General features: G+C 33.9%; 1 protein-coding gene and 1 non-coding gene across 2 annotated transcripts in view; one reads left to right on the forward strand and one right to left on the reverse strand.

Moving 5' to 3' along the window:
• KIAA2026 (KIAA2026 ortholog) overlaps window positions 1-19914 on the forward strand; it is a 90379-nt gene that overhangs the window by 253 nt on the left and 70212 nt on the right. The window contains 2 exon segments of the mRNA XM_025051405.1: window positions 1-6; window positions 9-489. The exon segment at window positions 1-6 is cut by the window's left edge and continues 253 nt beyond it. Coding sequence (XP_024907173.1) covers window positions 1-6; window positions 9-489 — 487 coding nt within the window.
• On the reverse strand, window positions 12817-12935 carry LOC112485053. The gene has a single exon (XR_003048352.1). It is a non-coding gene; the product is annotated as a 5S ribosomal RNA (ribosomal RNA).

A 19914-nucleotide genomic window follows, 5' to 3' on the forward strand; every position in this document is an offset into this window, starting at 1 on the left:
GCCCGGGCCTGGGCCGGCCCGAGGGAGGAGTGCCTCCTCGCGGGAGTATGCGGAAGACCAAGAGGAGGAGGCAGAGGAGGCGATGGTGGTCGGGGGCGGTGGCTGCAAGGAGCAGGAGCTGACCTACGAACTGCAACAGGGCTACCGCATCCTGGGCGAGTTCCTGCAGGAGAAGCACCGGGGCCTCACCGCCCCCTTCCTGCAGCCCTTGGGGGGCGTTGCCACCTGGGAGGAGGAGGCGGCCGAGGGGCCGCGCAGTGGGGGACGGGGGAGTCGCTCCCTCCCGCAGCAGCCTGGGCAGGGCATGTGTCTGCTGAAGATGGAGGAGAAGTTCACTAGCGGTCAGTACGGGGGCATCACCGAGTTCGTGGCGGACTTCAGGTCGATGCTGGAGACGTGCTACCGTCTGCATGGAGTGGACCATTGGATCTCCAGACAAGGCCAGAAGCTGGAGATGATGCTGGAGCAAAAGTTGGCCCTTCTCTCTCGGTAAGTGAGCCCCGTCCCAGGTGGAACTGACGGACTGACACAAACACACCCTCACACGTGTCCGAAGATGGGTTGGGCCAGGGGCCTAGGGGCCTCGCTGATAGGTGCTGAGTCGGTGCGGGGGAACCCGGGGAGGAGGAGCAGCGCTGGGCGGGGGCCTGCAGGGGTGTGGTGGGTGTGAGCGAAAGAACCCAGCACCCTGATGAAAAGCTGAGAAGGAAGCCGAGGCCCGAGCGCCGAGGAGCAAGCAGGTAAAGTTTGTAGATGTAAAGTGAAATGGTGCCCGTAGGAAGAATTACAGTAGTAGGCAGAGGAAAAGTTTTAGTGAGATGGAAGTTGGACCCGCAACTTTTAGACAGTTTTAGTATGAAAGAGCCCATGGTTTTATTTCAAACCATTAAAAATAATCGTGTCATTATTACTACCCATGTCGACCATCGGAGATTGATGGAGTGTTATTAAGTAGTTAATGATTACTATGGTGTACTTCTGATCTTTTCTCTCAGCTTCATCTGAGGAGACTGAATTTTCGCAAAATTGGTAATACATTTAGATATTCTAAAATATTTATACATTTTTGTTCATATGTTTATATATATATAAAATATTTGTTTTGTTTATTCTACCAGAAATCATAAGCAATTCAGGTGGCTCTATGCTCTTGGTGTACCCCATCCATATATCTAGTCAATTATTTTTCTTTAGCAAGAGTAAATGGAAGCTGCTAAAATAAACATTAATTTATAATTACATAATTGATACAAATCAAATTAATTTCTCAAATGGCACTTTTTTAGAAACAAAGATAATTGACTGTTGTTGGAAATGGTAGTTGAATAGTAGTTTGATGCTTTACTAGCTGAAGTGAACTTGAACAGGTCATTTTACCTTTTTGGCTTCAGGTTCCTCATCTATAAAATGGGGATAATAATAGTACCTACCTCATGAGGTTGCTGTAAGTTTAGAAGAGTAAAATGTAAAGTCACCAGTGCTGGTTGCAAAGCCCAATATAAGTGTTAACCATTATATTATTGTAGTAGTTGAATAAATGAATATGTTCCTCATATTTGAAACTGGGCATTGTACTAGTGTTTTTACAGAATATCTCCTGAGAAGTTGTGTTAATTTTTTGGTCCTTGATTGTAGTTTTAAAATCTAATTTGTCACCGGCTTCTATATGCTGTTTTTAAGATAATCAGTGACTTCTTTAACTGAAAAGGAGTTAACATATTGCTTGACTCATTAGGGAAACTTTAAGGAACTTTTTGAATCCTTTCATAAAGTAGAATTATTTGGTAATAGAATATTCATAAATTTGCTTTGAAAATTACTTTTAATACTTTATTTAGTGACATACTTGTGTAGTGTATATGTTACCCTTGTTTCTACAGTGCTTTGTAGTTCTGACTGACATAAAAATCCATACACATCATTATTTTTAAGTAGTAGAGTATACTCACAATTGACCTCACAAGATTTTAGACCTGGAAGGAACCACAGAGTTCATCTGGTTCACTCACCAGTTTTACAGATGTGGAAACAGGGATTTGGAATGAGGCAAGAGAATGACTATATGCAAGTGCTGAGATGTAGCATATAGGTTTGAATAAATTATAGGTATTTTCAAAAGCATTGTGTGTATAATAAATAATTTCTTGAGTCCTACAAAAGAGCAAGGAGACCATTTCTCTTTTACATAATGGTGAATTTCTAAATGCTTAGAATCATTCCCAGTGGCTAATGGTCAGAATACCATATTTCCATGTGATTTAATAGCATCTGTACTTAGAAATTAAACATAACATGCTGCCGTTTATAAACATAATGTATTTCTTACGTTCTTAGTACAAGAGGGATAAAATTCTTGCGTTTTTAGTAGCAAAAAGTAATATGATGGTATCAAACATATAAAGTTTTGAATCCCTCACTTTTTTGTATTTGATGTATGTAAACATTTTGTAAATAATAGGTTTGCCAGACCACACTTGTTTATAGTAGGAACTCATTTGATGTACTAGCCTAAAGTCTGAGTCATTACTAAGTAAATATTTTGAGTGGGCAAAACTTTGAGAAAAAACATAGATTACAACTGTTTGGTATGCAGTTAGGATATATATGTTTTCCAAAACAATATTCTATTAGACTGTCCACATGAATATGATTTTGAGCAAATAGATGACTCAGATACCTTATTTGTAAAAGTGGTAGGTGGTATTTTAGTAATAAAAAACAACCACTGAGAAATTATCATTAAAGTTTTCTTTTGTCTTCTAGTATATATTTGTAAGATACTGCATTAACTCTTACTTTCAAGTTTACTGTAAGGAGAATTTTATAGCTACATATACTAGTGAGCCTTTTAGTGGGCAAGAAACAATACATTTGATAAAGAGGATGCCACATTATCAGTATAGAGCAGCCCCATGTCATTAGTATTTTGGACTCATTGTATAACTTGAATCTCGGTTTCGTCATCTGTATTATGAGAGTGTTAGGCTAGATTAATTTGTCGATTGTACAAATATGTGAGTATCTGCCAGTGCTAGACATTCAAGTCCATGAAATTAAAAAAATAAGTTTTCTGCCCTTAAGTGGTTTATAGTTGAGTAGGGAAACTGATACTTAAAAGAGATACTGATTCTATAATGACATGTAAACAAGGTACAAGGGGAATTTACCTAAAACTGAAGGGAAAGGGATGGCAATTGAGAGAGGAGGAGGGAGAGAGGGAAAGAGACTACAGTAGTCAAAAGGTATCATAGAGAAGTTTACACAAGAACTGATTCTTCAAGGAGTTGAATATTGCTACTGGGTTTTTTTGGAGGATTCAAAATGGGCATGCCAGAATGCTGAACTGCAGTGAATGCAGGGCATGAAGCAGCATAGCGTTTCTGGGAACTACAGGTACTTCTGTATGGCTATAGTATGGTCTCCAGAGTAGTATCTGTACCCCAGGTGGTATGCAGGATGGTCGATTGGGGTGAGGAAAGAAAATATTACAAATTAAATATGTCCTATCTTTATTTTATCCTTTTTAAATTCCTATTTTTGGTTTTCTGTGGTGTTAATAGCACTACATTTACATAATCCATAGTTTATGTGTATACTTTATTATGTAAATAAATATATATTAGTAACATATGTTTTATATATACTATAATAGAACCAGGACTAAGACTTAGATAATATATTTGTTCTTAAGTTCTATTTCAGAAGGGATCTCATTCATTTATTTTTGGCAACTGAGAGAAATACCAGTTAACATATGGAGAAAAATCTAAATGGAAAGGAATAGAAAATAATAGGTAGTTATGCACAGAGCTGTAGAAACTGTCAAATTTTTAACTTGTAAATTTTAAATGATTATTTGAAAGGTTTTAAATTTTAAAATATTTTTGAAAGCTTTAAGAATATTGCTTTATAGTCGGAAGATGGCTTTTCCTGGTTTTAATTTTAATCCCCTCCTGAGTTTGATTTTAATTTTGTCGATTTGTTTATTCTCAATATCAAAATCCAGAAATTAATTGGGAATTTTAACAAGATGCTTCTCTCTACCTAGTAGTCTAACTCCCCTCATCCCCACTGGCTTCTGTAATTCTATCTTATTTATGTAAATCTTTTAAAATTGATGACCTTTGGTAGTAGTTGGTAGTAGAATCTAGATTTGCCTCTTGTTTAGAACTATAGAATGTTAGAGCTTGATACCCCACGTAGTTCTATTTATTATAGTTGCTGTTCTTAAAAAAAATAGTCGTATTTTTTAGGGAAGGTTCAGAAAATGTTTAAAATGTTTAAGTGCAGTGATGAAAGGATGAAGGATGTGATTCATTCTCAAACTTGTTCCATTGTCAGAACACCCGGAAACTCATACTACTATTTGTAGAACACCCTGAAATATTGACATATTTAGTTGTATCACATGATTTTTCTTAGGGGGTCCAAAAGGCTTTGTAAAATTATGGAAGGAAACGCTTAATTGGAGAGATTCTATTTTGTACCTTAGTTTTTTTATCCTACAAATTGAGAGAACATAATCATTTTTCAATGGTACGTCTTGGTTCAGCTCATGAAATAACTGTGTTCCAAGGGCACATACTTTGAGGACTGCTGTGGTGAGCTTTATTATAGAACTTTTAGGGGAGTGCAGAGGAGTTATAACGACTTGGAGGGGAAGAGGGATCTGGGATTGCAAAACACTTTATTTGATTTTATTCTAGAGATTATTAATTGGGAATTTTGACAAGTGACTTGATTTTACTAGTATTTTGAGGTTTGAAAGCTGAAATGGAAGGAGAGAATGAAGAAAAGAAATCAGAAGGCTACTGAGTTAATTCTATCAAAAGTTAATGAACAGTAGGAATAAAAGAGTAGATAAAGATACAAAAAAGGTATATTCAGCAGGTAAGTAAAATGGCAAGCTGTTGGTTGGGGTATGAAGAAGAAGATGTCCAAAATGAATTTGGGCTTAGGTGATGGTGATGTTGAGGGAACATGGAGAGAAGGCATTCATTTGAAGATAGGCAGCTGAGAATTATTGAAAGTCTGTGTATGGAGCTTAGCAGAGTGCTTAGGGCTAGATTAGAGATGTTTAATTAGGAATTAACCTGCAGAAGGATGGTGGTTAAAGAAGTGGCATAAATGAGGTTGTCCAGGACAAGAGTGTAGTAAAATACAAGGGGATGAAAGGCAGAACCTTGTGTAAGGATTAAGTGTCTTCAAACTGGAGAGACAAAAGTTTAGAATATGATTAAAATGTGTATAATGTATATTAAAAGCTGAAATTCTTAATTGAGAAGCATTTAATGAAGCTGAAAATAATTTATTCTGGTATATATAAAAGATATTATTTGGAATATAATAAAGTTATAGACTTCATCATATTAGGTTTTGTTCCTATTGAGAATATTAATTTGAGAATGATTTAGATTTAATACAGTAAAAATAACCTAATAAATTCTAATGTGTTTTACTTTTTGTCTGTTTCTCATTGTATTTTTCTTTCTTTCTTTCCTTTTTTTTTTTTCTTTTGAATATTTATAAGAGTTTATTTGAGCCAAACTGACAACATATGCTGGGGAGCAAGATCTCAAATACTTTTTTTTTTTTAAGAGAGTTTTTATAAGAGTTTATTTGAACCAAACAGACATATGTTGAGAAGCAAGATCTCAATTGCTCTATTTTTATTTCTAAAAAAATAAATAAATAAAGCGGGGGGCGGAAATCATGTTTTGGAGAGAAAATTGGATCCCTTTTTTAGTTTTAGCTTTCAGATCTTCTATAGGCTATCTCCATAAAGTAAGAGGTGCCCAGAACAAAATAATAGCCATTTTAATTTCTGAGGCACTTGCATGTGATATGAATCTTTAAAATACATATTAAGTTACTTGAGGATTTTTCGTTTTTGGTTTTTAATTGGAAAGACTAATAAACCCCAGTGGTGGTATTATCTATCACCTGGCCCTTTGTATATCATCTTCCACCTGGGACCTGTGAATGTTCCAGAATCGATCATGCTTAGAAGGTTATTAAGTATATACATTTTTGAAAAAAGACTTAGGAAAACTAACTAAATGTTAATAGTGTTTGTTACTAAGTTCATTTTCTTTAACTTTATGTGTTAGATTTTCTACAATAAGCATGTTACTTTTATGGTTAAAAAAAGATTTTATTTAAAGGAAATTAGTATTTACAACTTTGAATAAACTATAGGTAAAATTTTGAGTTAAAAATATGCATCACTGAAGTTGTAAGATAGTACACTCATTAATGTTGTAACTGGGTGGTGAAACTGGGTAATTTTAGTTTTCCCTTTCATTCTTATTTTTTTCTACAATGACCATGTGTTACTGTTGTTATTTTAATACTGTTCAAAATATAAAATTACAAGTTTTGTAGGTACAGTTTTAAGGACTTGAAATAGCTAGTGCTAAGAACTCACACCAAACTTTCATATTTAAAGCATTTGAGTACAGCTATCCAAAAAAAACCTCTTCCAATAGCTTTTATATCTCTTAAAATGTATGTCTAGGAACTTTGCTTGTTCATTTCTGTGTAGATATCCAACTTCAAGATAAAAAAAGATGAGAAAACAGATCCAGATAAACCAGTTTAGGGTAAAACTGCTTATCTATAAATAAATCACTTGCTATATTTTTAAGTACTTTACTAATATTGCTCTTCTATGAGAGTTTAAGTCTTCTAAATTAGGATTAGTGAAAAATTACTGCCAGATTGTAATGCAGAAAGTGTTTGAATTGTTATTTAGCAGTAGGAGTGTTTTGGGGATCTCTTTCCAAGGGATAGCCCCCACTCTCTCAGATTCATCTCATTTACTAGACATAAGCTTTCTTTCAGATGGTAACATCTCAATTTCTAATAACTATGTTGGGTTTGCAATAGCTTTAAAGGTGAATAAATAAAGGTGAAGTTTTATTTAAATTTTACAATGTGTCCTACCCTAGTACATTGACTTTATGGCAATGGTGTACTTTCTCAGTTTTTTGAGGTTGATATCAGAAAGAAAATCCCATAAAATATGCATGCCTGTAGAATATTAGAATTATTCTCCCTATGGCATCTCTCGTTTTATGTTTTTAAACTGCTTTTCAGTTTCAGTAGTAGATTGCCTAACAAATAGTGTAAGAGACACCACAATTCTGCTAAATACACACTTCCTGGTAAATTTAGGAGCTTTTCTCATATTTGAAGAAATAAGAACGAAGTCTACTTCATTTGCACTGAAGAAGAGAAACAGACTATCTGTAAAACAACTTATATAGAAATGTTTTCCCATAGAAATAATAATAAATATCGATTGTTTCCATGTTGATCCATAAGCCCAGTTTTTAACAGTTTTTAACATCTGAAATACTAAAGTTGGAAGATAAATATATTAGGATGTAAACAGTAAATAAAATTGAAGACCTATTTTATATTTTTCTTGAGTACTCGTGCTGGTGGAAAAGCAGGTTTAAATTTGACTCCCTTCCTACAGGTAGACTCATTTCCTAGCTCTCTCACTTTCTCATCTGATGCTACCTTATTTGCTAGCCTAATATCCCTTTCACGGGTCGTTATCTATTCCTCTTAAGTTCCTTGTTTTCCTTCATAGCAGTGATTGCAACCTAACATATAATAGGATTTAATTACATACGCCTTTTTCTCCTCAGTAAAATATAAAATCTGTGAGGGCAGGGATTTTTTTCTGCTTGGTTCGTTGTGGTTCAACTTCTATAAATGTTCACTTGAAATTAAGCAGTAAGTGATTATAAGTTCTGAAAGCCATTTTCAAAGGTTTTGGGGAGCATGGGTGTTTCCCAGGTGGCCAGCGTTGGAATCGTGTTTAGAAGCATATCCCTTGGCCCTAGAATATCATGTTTAAATCTGTTAACTCAGAATCTCAGAGTCGGGGTTCGGAATCTACATTGCTAATAAATTCCCTAATTTTTATGCACAATAAAGTTTGAGGACCAATGCTTCAGCATATAGTAACATTGTTTCATGTTTGATTTCACCTTGCAGTTTAGAGTTTTCCTTTCATCGAGGTATTTTTAGCACTGCTTTTACATTTGTAAACCCTTATCAGGATTATATATTGGGTTGGAAGGAATGGAAGGCAGGAGAGAAGTGAGAAACAGACTCATACTTCTGTCTTTCTGTGGACTACAACTTGAAGACGTAACTGGTAAAGAGTGAGAGAGTCAGAAAGTGGGGTAGGTCAGGAGACATATGAAGTAGGTGTTCGAATTATTCCTCCAAAAAAGAATGCAGAGACATTGAAAGTCATGAGTTTGTCATAGAATGTTACACAAAGCAATCTATTTTTAGATTGGTGTTTACATTGTTTTAAAACTTTTTATCAGAGAATTTCTAACATAAAAACACAAAACAATATTTGAACCCTTACGTGCCCATTACCTAGTCCCCAACAATATTTATTTGTGCCTGGTTCTGCCCCATCTATTCCTCTTATATACCTCTCTGCTGTATTATTTTAAATTATTGACGACAGCTTATTTTATAAATGCCTCAGTTTGTAACTCTCATAGATAAGGATGCTCTTGTTTAAAATGTAACTACAATACCATATCACCCCTCCAAATTTGTTAATAGCAAAACTCAAGTCAGTGTTTGTATTTCTTATTGTTTAAAAAATTATAATTAAAGAAGTTTTATATTGTTTGAATCATCCAGATACATTCACATGTTGGTTCATATGTCTTAATTTATAAATTTCCCTTTTCCCTCTCCTTCAGCGCCTACCCTCCCCCGCTTCCTTTCTTGGAATGATTTTGTTGATTTGTCTAGAGTCTCCTATAGTCTTGATTTTGCTGATAACATCCCATTTTTTGTCCTCTGTATTTCCTATAAATTGGTAGTTGGTTCTAGAAGCTCTATCAAATTCAAGATCACCTTTTTTGGAGGCAGGGGGCAAGACTACCTCTTTAGATAATATTGTGTTCATCTGTCTAGGTTTGTTTTAAATCAATTATAAATTATTAGTTTTAGCACATTGGCACAATGTAATTTTGCTGAATTTGTTAAAGTGAAAGTTAATGAGTGGTGATTTTTTATAAGGTTTTTATTTTCTTTACATGTAAAACTCATCTACTGTACTTTATATGACATGTATTCTCAGTTTCTTCCTCTAGTTGTGTTTAGAACGTAAAATTAATTTCCAGAGCAAACTACTTTATTTATAATCTGAGAAAATTGATTTTAATTTAGAATCATTTTAAAGCATTATTTCTATGAGTAATCTCGAGTACGTAGAGCTAATATGTTAAATAGCATCAATATTTTTTAAAAGCCTGAAGTTAAAGACCCTGAGTCTTATTCCCATCCACTTGTATCTATTTAAATCTGTTTTTATGAGCTTACATTGTATATCAGCTGTGGACAGTACTATTTCTTGTGTTTCTAGTTTGATTTTAGGAATCAATGGAAAGAGATTCAAGGTTAGCTCTCATAGCATTATTCCACACTATATCAGGTAAAATATTAATTGCCATCATAGCTTTTTGATTGATTTTTCAGTTTTGTGTTTCTCTCTTATAGTTCAGTATGAATTCCAAGCCTTTATAAAGTTTTTAACCAGAGTTCCAACTCCCCCTCCCCCTGCTGTTCAATACAGCATGCAAAAGTGTTTGTGTGTGTGTGCCCACACATGTGCACATTTAGTTTTTCTAGAGAGAGGGTGCAAAACTTTATTAGGTCAGCAGAGTGGCACAGACCCAAAAAAGGTTAAGAATCAGGTTTAAACCACAGAATTAACAAGTATCCAATAAGTTATGATAATATTTGGTTAAAGTGGAGAAAATTCCTATTAACTAAAGGAAAAAATTAGGCCTCTGACAAAAAACAATAGAGAATCTGAGTACTTGAAGATGACTATTATATTATGCCCACGTTTACGTTGTTAGGTATTTAATGAGACTTGTTTAACTCCTATCTTTAATGGTTTTGCTCTGCATTAAGTTAGAGGAAAAATGTCTTGGAAATAGGTCTCTTGGTATTTTAGAACTCTGAAAGACTTAACATATGACTTACTATAGTGCAGATGTCCTACCTTTGTGAGTACAATGAGTTTAATTCTGGTTTTACCAGTGGCTCTTGTATTGAATTAGATATTGGCTTTCTCTAGAATTCCATTTACAGTCATTGGTCATTAACTTCATCAAATTCAGAACAATTTCAAAACATGTGGAGTGCCTTCTCTATCTAGAAGTCTCTTTTCTATATCTAGTGAAATTCCAATTATTATTTAAAGCTCAGCTCAGGTGACATCTCTTCTGTGAGGCCTGATACAGAATTAATTGCTTTTTCCTCTGTAGTCCATGGTTGTTTTGCATCTGGGTATAGCACTTAAAAAGAAAAAATTATGTTAGGGGTGTATCTGTCTCCCTATCTGTATTGTGATCTCTATGAGGACAGATAATGACACTTGATCATAGCCAAAAGGCTGAGAAGCGATCTGTGAGGACAGATGATATGTCTTATCCACCATTGTATCCCCAGGGTCTTGGGCATACATAATAATTATTTGGTAATTCTTGAATGAATGAAATAAGTGAACATATGAAAAGATCAAATGAAATATTCAGGTATATCAAGTCAAAATTCCACTTTTTTAATAAAAATCAGAGTTGTCATTGCCTTAGGAAAATTTCTTTGCACATCTCTTCCTACCTCTTCTATTCAGCATGAGGTAGGTATATTCTTCTGTTCTTATAGAATCCACCTTTCGGAGTCATGATTTGTACTGAAGTTTTTGAAAACTGTGATGTTAAAGTTATCTGTTTCCATGTCTGTTTGCCTCACTAAAGTTTAAGATTGTCATATGCATTTTTGTATCTCTTCAGAAGTGCAGAGAAGCTCAGTGATATTTGTTGAGTTGAATGCAGATACTATATCCTCCCTTAAGGGGTGGATACAGTATTTAAAAGCATAGCAGAAGATCATGTATGGTTAATATAGTAAGACTGGTATAGTTTATTTATTCAGCATATATTTACATTGCTTATTATTTGATAGGCACTGTAGAGGGGTTCAAGCATAAATATGGAAAGATAGGAGTTGATAAACTAAGTTGATGTAGAGGTCATTCCAGGCTACAAGAACAGCATATTCAAAGATTCAAAGGCACAAAAGCCACTGTATACAGCTAAGGAATGGCAAGTAGTTTAATTTGGCTAGAGTGTATTTATATATAGAATAGTAGTGACAGGTGTGACTGGGAGGGCCAGATTATAGAGCCAGATCATAAATGGCCGAATATATTATGCTGATAAAGAGTTTGATATTTCACTTTAGTGAGCTACTATATTAAAAGCCTTTAAACTAGAGAATTACAAGGGATACAGATGAATTAGAGGAGAAAATTAATATTTGATCTTTTTCTAACCCTTAATTTTCAGCTTCTCTTAATTTAAATTTTGCATTTGACTTTGTAGCAGATTTGGTGCCAGGTTATATAGAAATATACCTGGAAAAATTTATATTAAGCAGAAATCTAAAGTAATGCTGGAAAGAAGAGAAAGACAGTACTTTCTTTTGCCAGATTTAGATAATATGCTAGATTTAAATATCTAAATAATTTAGGTTGGACTTAGTTGTTTTGTTTCTCTAATTGACTACTTCCAGTCTTCTCCCAGTTCTCAGGGGAAAAAATTTTGTTAAATATAGAATTTTCTCAATTTAAATTCTCTACCAGTTATTTTCAACAACTCTGTTTGCCAGTAATCAAAAAAATGAATGACAGATATAATTAGGAAATTGCAAACACATGTCGATAATATCAGTTGGTTATGCTTAAGTTGACAGCTTGGTTTTTATAGACCCAAATCTGTATTTATAACAAAAACAGTTACTTATAATAATCTTAAAATTAATAACATCCTAAGTAAAAGGTTTTTAGAAACAAATATGACAGTAGTTCATGGTGATCCACAGAATGAGCACTACATATACTCTAGTTTTTTAAATCCCTGATTATGATGCAACTGCCAGTACATTAGTAATTTTTTCTACTTACTAATTGCACTGTAGGGAATTTGGTTGGTAGTGAAATTTAAGTCAAAGTTATTGGTTATATTCAGGTCTTATTTTTGAAAAGTTTCATGGCAAGACTACATAAATTATAGGATAATTGAGATCTATTTTAATTTTTATTAGCAGTTTAAATCCTTTTCTATCAATAGTTAACATTTATTCATTTTTTCCATATGCTTAGGACTCTGCTGAGCATCCTACATGCTCCTTGAAGAAGATTTAGAAAATAGAAAATTGTCAAAAAATTAAAATAATCGTTCAGTCTGAGGTAATCACTTGTTAGCTTCTTGATCTTATCTATATACATACGTATTATTTACTCACACAAAAAATTCAATGCCAAATTCGTATTTGCCATATATGCAGCTTTTATATCCTGCTTATCACCTGTTAGATTTTATTTTACTTTTAATCAAATGTTATTTGTTGTTACATGTGACACCTGTACAGTAGGAGCCTGTAGTGTGCTTTTTGTTTTGTTTTTTGATCCTGTAGTTTTTCTTCTAAAAATAGTTATTTTTCACCATGTAGATTAGCTATCTTTTGCTTTGTTTGACTCCCAACAACAACAAAAAAATGACAGACTACTTCCACTGAAAATAGCCTAAGTCATTGAGAAGTAGATTAAAGCCATCAGTCATGCTATGATGAGTTTGTAAAATAAATAAATTAATTAATTAATTAATTAATTTTAAAGCAAGGTAACCCTTGGTTGACCTCACAGATTGCAAGGACCTTGTCAGCTTACAATCTCTTATTTTTTTATTTTATTTTTTATGTCCATAGCACTTGGTCTTCCTAGGTGGTCTCCCATCCAAGTACTAACCAGGCCCAACCCTGCTTAGCTTCCGAGATCAGATGGGATCGGGCTTGTTCAGGGTAGCATGGCCGTAGACGAGTTTGTAAAATTTATAGTAAGAGTATACCTTAAAATATATTTTAATGTTTCTAATTATACAGGTTAACTAGCTTTCCAATATTTCATTACTATGTTTTATAACTATCTTTTTCAACAGAACTCAAGATTAATTTGCCAGTGTAGAGCAAGGAGTAGAAACAGTCTCTCTTGGCTGCCTTTAATATGCAAAAGCCCAGCAGTAAGTTTGAAATTAAATTTTAAGTATCATAATTTTAGTAGTAGTTAACATTTAAGTGTCATTCTGTGTCATTCTGGGGCTTCTCTTGTATGTGCTGTGCTGTTTATGAACAAGAGCTATAGGGATTGAGAGAGAGGCGCTTTTCTACCTCAGACTGGGTAGAAGAGGATTATAAAAGATTTAAATGACCTTTTAGATATCTGTGGTATGGTAAGATTGACAGTATTTGCAATATAAATTATTAAAATTATTATACAAGTGTATGGCCATGCCACCCTGAACGTGCCCAGTCTCATCTGATCTCAGAAGCTAAGCAAGGTCGCGCCTGGTTAGTACTTGGATGAGAGACCACCTAGAGGAATACCAGGTACTATAGGCAATAAAAAAAAAATCAGTAAACAACTTTAAAAAAAAAATCATTATACACATAAAATATAACTGCTATGAAAATCTAAAGGAAATAGTTGAAGTGTAATTACTGTACACGGACTGTTTAGCAATCTAGTGATTAGTGTTTGTTTTATTAATTTAAAAAATGTATATATCTGGTGGCAAAAATTAAACAGTACAAAAGGTAATACAGTAAAAAAAATCTCCTCTCACCGGTCCCTTGGATCCTCTACTGTTAACAGGCTACCTCTGTATTAATTTCTTGTATTCGATTGGATATCTAAAGCCATCTCAAATTTTAACATGTTCAAAACTGAACTTCTGGTTTGTTTTTTTGTTTTACTTTTCTAAGCCTATTCTTAGCATCTGAATAAATGACTACATACTCTACCAAGTTGCTCTGGACAAAACACTAGCTTTTTTCATTGATTCTCCCTTTTCACTTATTTCCCATATTAAGCATATGAACCAGTTCTGAGCTTTCTTCCTCTGAATTGTATTTTAAATCTTGTCCCTTTCTTTCCTTTGTCACCACTTAAGTACAAAATCATTATCATCTCTTTCCTGGAATACTGGTGTGGTTTCCTGATGTTTTTTCCTGCTTCTGCTTTTTCCTCCTAGAAAGTCCATTTTCTAACCAGCAGCCAGTTCATTTTTAGTGAACTTTAAAAAATGTACATTAAGAGAAGTCAGTACCCTGCTTAAAGCACTTCAGCTATAGTAAGGAGTTTGACCTACTGTTCTTTACCTACCTGCCAAGCCATTTCTCACTTGAGGACCTTTATTCTTATTCTTTCTTTTATTTAGAACATTCTATCTCCAAAGTTTTTTTTTTATGTTTTTGACATGGCTGGCTCCTTCTCCTGTCACTTTTTTCAAATAAATTTTTCTTGACTATCTTTCACAGAACTTATAATATCTAACATAGTTAAGACTTATGTATGCATGCATGTACGTATGTATGTGTGTGTTTGCTTTTTGTATATTTTCTTACTAACAGGTAAGCTTAGTGAGGACAGGAATCTTGCCTATAAGTGTTGATGCCAACACCTAGCCTACTACCTATAAATACTTAATATTGAATGAAGGAATAAATGAATGAATGAACAAATGAATGGAAATGTCTGGAATTTGGTCAAGAGGGGTTGAGGTCCAGCTTTATTTTTTTTTTCTCATTTCCAGCCATTTGTCACAGCATCACTTTTCTTTATTACATGCATTTACCATTTTTATATTATATTAAATTCCTGGTGTATTTGGATCTGTTTTTGAATTCTCTCCACTATGCTGTTGATACGTCTAATTATTCATCTTCTGGTATTAAAATTCTTTATTACTGTAACTTTAAAATTCATTTTAATACTTAGTAGGATGTCTCCTCGGTCAAATGATTTTTCTTTTTCTGAATATTTCAGAAATGAAATTTTTATGTATGTATTTTTCCATAATTCTTTGATAGTATTATACATTGTAATATTATACTTTTAGATAGTACAGTGGAGTCAACATTTGCATCACCCAAGTTTTGGTCACTTGGCATAAGAAATATGTGAGAGAACAATAGAAATTACTGGTCTGTGAGGAATAAAAATGATATTCTTCTCATTCCATGGACATCATTATAGCCACTTGCCACATCCTCCTAAGTTCAATTATTTCTTCAGTTCTTGCTGAGTCCCTACATTTCTTTGTTATGACCTGTTATTTTAGGTAGGTTGAGGAAAGACTCACGCTAGCTTTCCTATCTTTCTTCTTTGTGCCATTATCTGCATCTGAAAGTGTCCTGAATTTACAGTCTTCTACTTTAAATCCTCATCAATACTTGACAGATATTTAGAAGAGTTGGTCAAGAACAGGAAGCCACGGTATCTACCTGCCCGCTTTGCAGACTTGTCACAACTTTAGCATCTTCTATGGAATGTGAACATAACTGGACTGAATGAGAGTTAATGACCTAAGAACTCTTCTGTTCTACTTGTACTGAGAACTCCTGATTCTGTATAGTGATGAATGGCTGTTGTGGTAGTAAGATGTTCAGCAGAGCAGTCTTAACTTATTAAAAATGCTTATCAAAGTTCTTAAAGTTGTTAAGGCACTTTGAAATATCACTTCTATGTAACTAAACTTTACATTGACCTTTGTGCCTTTCTTAAATTAGAAAGACAAAATCAAGAAATGGGAATTTACTCTAAGCAAAATGTTTGGTTTTTCAAAAATTAATTATGATGTTCTTCAGTTCTTTTGGGAATTAAGTCATTTATTTGGTGCCACTTTCAGGCCTTGAAAGTTTTTTAACTTATAAGGATCTTTGCAATTAATTCCTTTTTGGAATTGCCCTCTTGAATTTTACTAATTAATGTCTTGTTTGGCTTTTACTTAGTCCTTTCCCCATCTATCTGGAGAACTAAATTGTTTAGATCACTTAGTACTTAAAACTTTGCTCCTTTGGCCTATGTTGTGCTGTTTCTTAAAACTATTCCTTATCTTTTGACTCCTCCTTTTCTTTGGCTGAGTTTTCCCTTATAACTGTGGATAATCCCTAACATAAACCTTTATATCTTATCTCTCTATATTTATTTCTCCGTGGAGAGATCATTTATTAAGACTTTTTCACTGAAACTCTCAAATCAATATCTTGAGCCTTCTCTTTTGTTTTAGTTTCATATTTCAGTCTATAGAGTTTTTTCAGTTTTTGTGCAGCTGTTATTTTTAAATGTGAAAAACTACATATTTCTAACCCAGATCTCTTTCTCGATTTTCCTGTTTTTCTTTCGACTTTCACATTTTTTTTTCCCAGTGGTATCACCATTGTTTCAACCTGAATGTATCAAAGTCATCTTTGATTTTTGTACTTTTTATTCAGTATATACAAAGTGTCAGCATATTTACTGCTGAATCCCTGTTTCTCAGTAAATAAATGAATGAATTTGAATAATATAAATATTTTTCTTAATTAGTAATTCTTTTCCTTTCTTTCCTACTGATCCAAAACTTCTTTCTGCAAAGTCTAGTTCAGATTCTTGACAAAAGAGTAATCAGTATAGAGAGATTGAGTAAGAACTGAAAAATAACATTTGAATTTTGTAACCAGATCATTTGTAAAGACTGATTTTAGTAGAGGAGATGCATGCAAAATTCCACATTGAGGTGTGAATGAAAGATAAAATGGACCAAGCAATTTAGATGTGACTCTTTTCAAGTGGAATGGTTCATTGTTAATATAAACTTGAGTATGTTTATGTGCTAAAGGCAACTACCAGGTCCAGGTTGAAAATGCAGAAGATAATTAATAAAATACAAATTCTGAAAACTAATAGTGGGATTAGTTTTTGATAAGAAGATGGGAAGCACGTTTTTCACAGCAATTTAAAGTTGCATTCAGATAATTTCGTTTGGATTTAGATAATTTAGTTTTTTGAGAAACGGAAAGTTAATGGAGTGCTTACTTAAAAACTGCGTTTTCTCTGTGAAATAAGTGGTGGGCAAAGTCAGCTGCTAAATGACAATGATTAGTGTGGTGAAGCTTTTAAATAACAATGGCATTTGAAATTGCCGTTATGGAGAACCAATGAGAGAGTTGACTTTCTTCAAAGAAGTCATCTTAGGGAGGGTTGAGCCCAGTATAAGTCACAGTTAGACAACAGACTACAAGGTGGTGACTTTTTCCTACAGTGCTTAGTAGTGGAGATATGGGAGTGAAAGAGCTTTTTGGCTGAGGTGCAAGAGAGAGGTTGGGTGCCTGAGCCGGAAAGATAATGGGTTAAGCGAGGTAAGAGAAGAAGTTAGTCATGTATGATGAGTCCCAGCTAGTTATATATATGAATAGCTGAAAGAGGCTGAATTATGTTAGGGCAAATGAGGGAATCAAACAAGAAACTGGAGGTAGAATGAAGATGAGTTAAAAATGCAAAAGGAATAAGAGTAACACTGGGAGACTAACAAGTAAAGAGGATCAAGTAGAAAATAAGTTTAATAGTCTTTGATAAATGCTTTCTTTTTTTTGTAGGTATGAAGATTTTTTTTTTCCCCAAAAAAACTTTTTTAGGTATGCAATACATAGCTGCAGATGAGAGCAGTGTTCTCCAAACTTTTATGATCTGGCTTCCAAGCAGAAAAACTTTTAATATGTACCCCCCCCATGTATGTATATTTATAAATCATATATAAATACTTCTGTATTATTATGTTTTATATGTTGTAAAACATTAAACTATATACTTAAAAATGCGAAATTAAGCATATTTTTTAAGTTAATTTGTAGATGTTAATATTTTTGGTGAGGGCGTTGTGATATTTCATTAGTTTTGAAAATCTTTAATACTTGGCCATAGAGCTTATTAGAAAGGCTTGTTTTAAGTTAGGTTTATTTTGGTACTTGGTTTTAATGACTTAAATTTCATAACTCAAAGAAACATAAATCCAGATGGAAGAAAGGTATCACAGGTTGGACTGACTACATCATGATGCTTGTTTATCAAACATGCAAAAGTTTTTTTTTTTTTTTTGAAATCTATCTGTAAAAGTTCTGTCTTTTTTGTTAGTTGCTCTTGAAGTTCATACTAAGGTTCTGCTGTGCTGCATAGTCTTCATTTGCCCTTTCAAATCCATTCTGCACCTTTGTGCACTGTGCTCTTTGCCCCAGCAGGCTGATTTCTAAGGACTGTGTCAACTGGTTTGCCTTGTCCTGTGGCTTCTGAGTGGAATCAGTCAGTGGGGTGGCACTGACAGGAGGACAGAGAGGTAGACATATTTATTCTAACAGTTTTCTCTTTGCTAGGCTGCAGGTTGTAACTGCTCCATCATTGCGTGGCCTTCTTCTACAGTGACAGCTCTCTTAGTTCCAGTAACTATTGCTTCTCCTTTCCTTTGGGTATAGAGTGATGATAGCTCCCTGGCTAGCACAGGAGTGCTTCACCATCCTTTTATAGTTTCCCTTAACCCTGCCTGTACATTTGTAAACAGTCTCTTTATTAAACATCACCCCCTTTTTAGTATTCTCTCTTACATCACCCTGAGGACTATAGTTACATTTTAATATTTTTTTAAATAAATGGATTAAAAAACTGACTGAAACTCTTTAAAATATTTTAAAGCAGATTAGATAATTCTGTTTCCAAGTTTTAATTATACAGATACAGCTTTTATAAGTGACACATTTACATTGTTTTGATAACAGCAGCAACAACAAGTTACATAATAGTGGAAATCTTTCCAAACATCTGTTTTTAGTAAGGGACCAGTGTTAGTTCATATATTAACTATGAATAAGTAAAGCTTAATATCAATTTACTTCCTTTGTAATACTTATATTAATAATTTAAACGCAGTTGAGCCTCTGAATTCTGATATTTGGAATGTATTAACAACACAGAAAAGACTTCCTGCTTTGTGGGGAAAAAAAAAGAAAGGATAACTATAAAACTCAGTGAGTCAACCAAAATTATTGCTTAGCTTTTGCTTATAGGTAGCAATGTTATTTTCAAACTATTATCAGACCGATTTCATGAAATAATTTTTCTAATAGGCAGGAAAAAAACTTGAATTTTAGAAAAGGAGAGTTATTTTAGTGTATTTGATCTTCGGTTAATTATCTGACAATTTTTATTTGAAGGTGAGACCTTTTATTTTTCTGCATTTTATTCCCTGGTGCATGAAACTCAAGTGGTTAGTAACAAATGTATAACCAGGATTTTTTCCTATGGACAAAATAGATGATCAGAATTTTCAACTTTAATTATGGGTGTAAATTTAAGATGAAAAATAAACAGCTTGGCTTGTATGTCTCTCCCACGCCCCCAACGCCCCCACTCCCACATATACACATGAGGCTCTGAAGATACAGCCATTAACACAACAGTCCTTTTCTTCTGGAGCTTTGATTCTGGTGGGGAGATTTAATTACTAAATAAATAGATTATGTAATAATATATTAATTATGTAATGCAATATAGTCATAAATAACATGAAGAAAAACCAGGGTAAGGGAATAGAGGAATAGAAAGTGACAGAGGATCTCTAGTGTAGAGAAGTTCTCTCAAATATGCTGGCATTTGAACAGAGATTTAAATGAAGTGATAGTTTCTAGCCATACAAAAATTTGGGGGAAGAAGGCCTTCCAGGAGGAAGATCAGGTACAAAAAAGATGTTGGTGTGACTGACAATAACAGAGAGACTTTTGTGGCCAGGACACCAAGAGCTAAGGGCAGAGTGGTGGAAACTGAGGTTTGGAAAGGTAGATGAGGGCTATAGCACACTAGGTCTTGTAGGCCATCAGAACTTTGGATTATATTTTAAGTGTAACTGGAAGGAAGGTTTTGGAGGAGACAGAGAAGGGGAATGACATGATTTGATTACCTTTTTAAAAGGATTATCTGGGTTGCTGCATAAA

Source organism: Pteropus alecto, unplaced genomic scaffold (assembly GCF_000325575.1).
Source record: "Pteropus alecto unplaced genomic scaffold, ASM32557v1 scaffold95, whole genome shotgun sequence".
Classification (NCBI taxonomy): domain Eukaryota; kingdom Metazoa; phylum Chordata; class Mammalia; order Chiroptera; family Pteropodidae; genus Pteropus; species Pteropus alecto.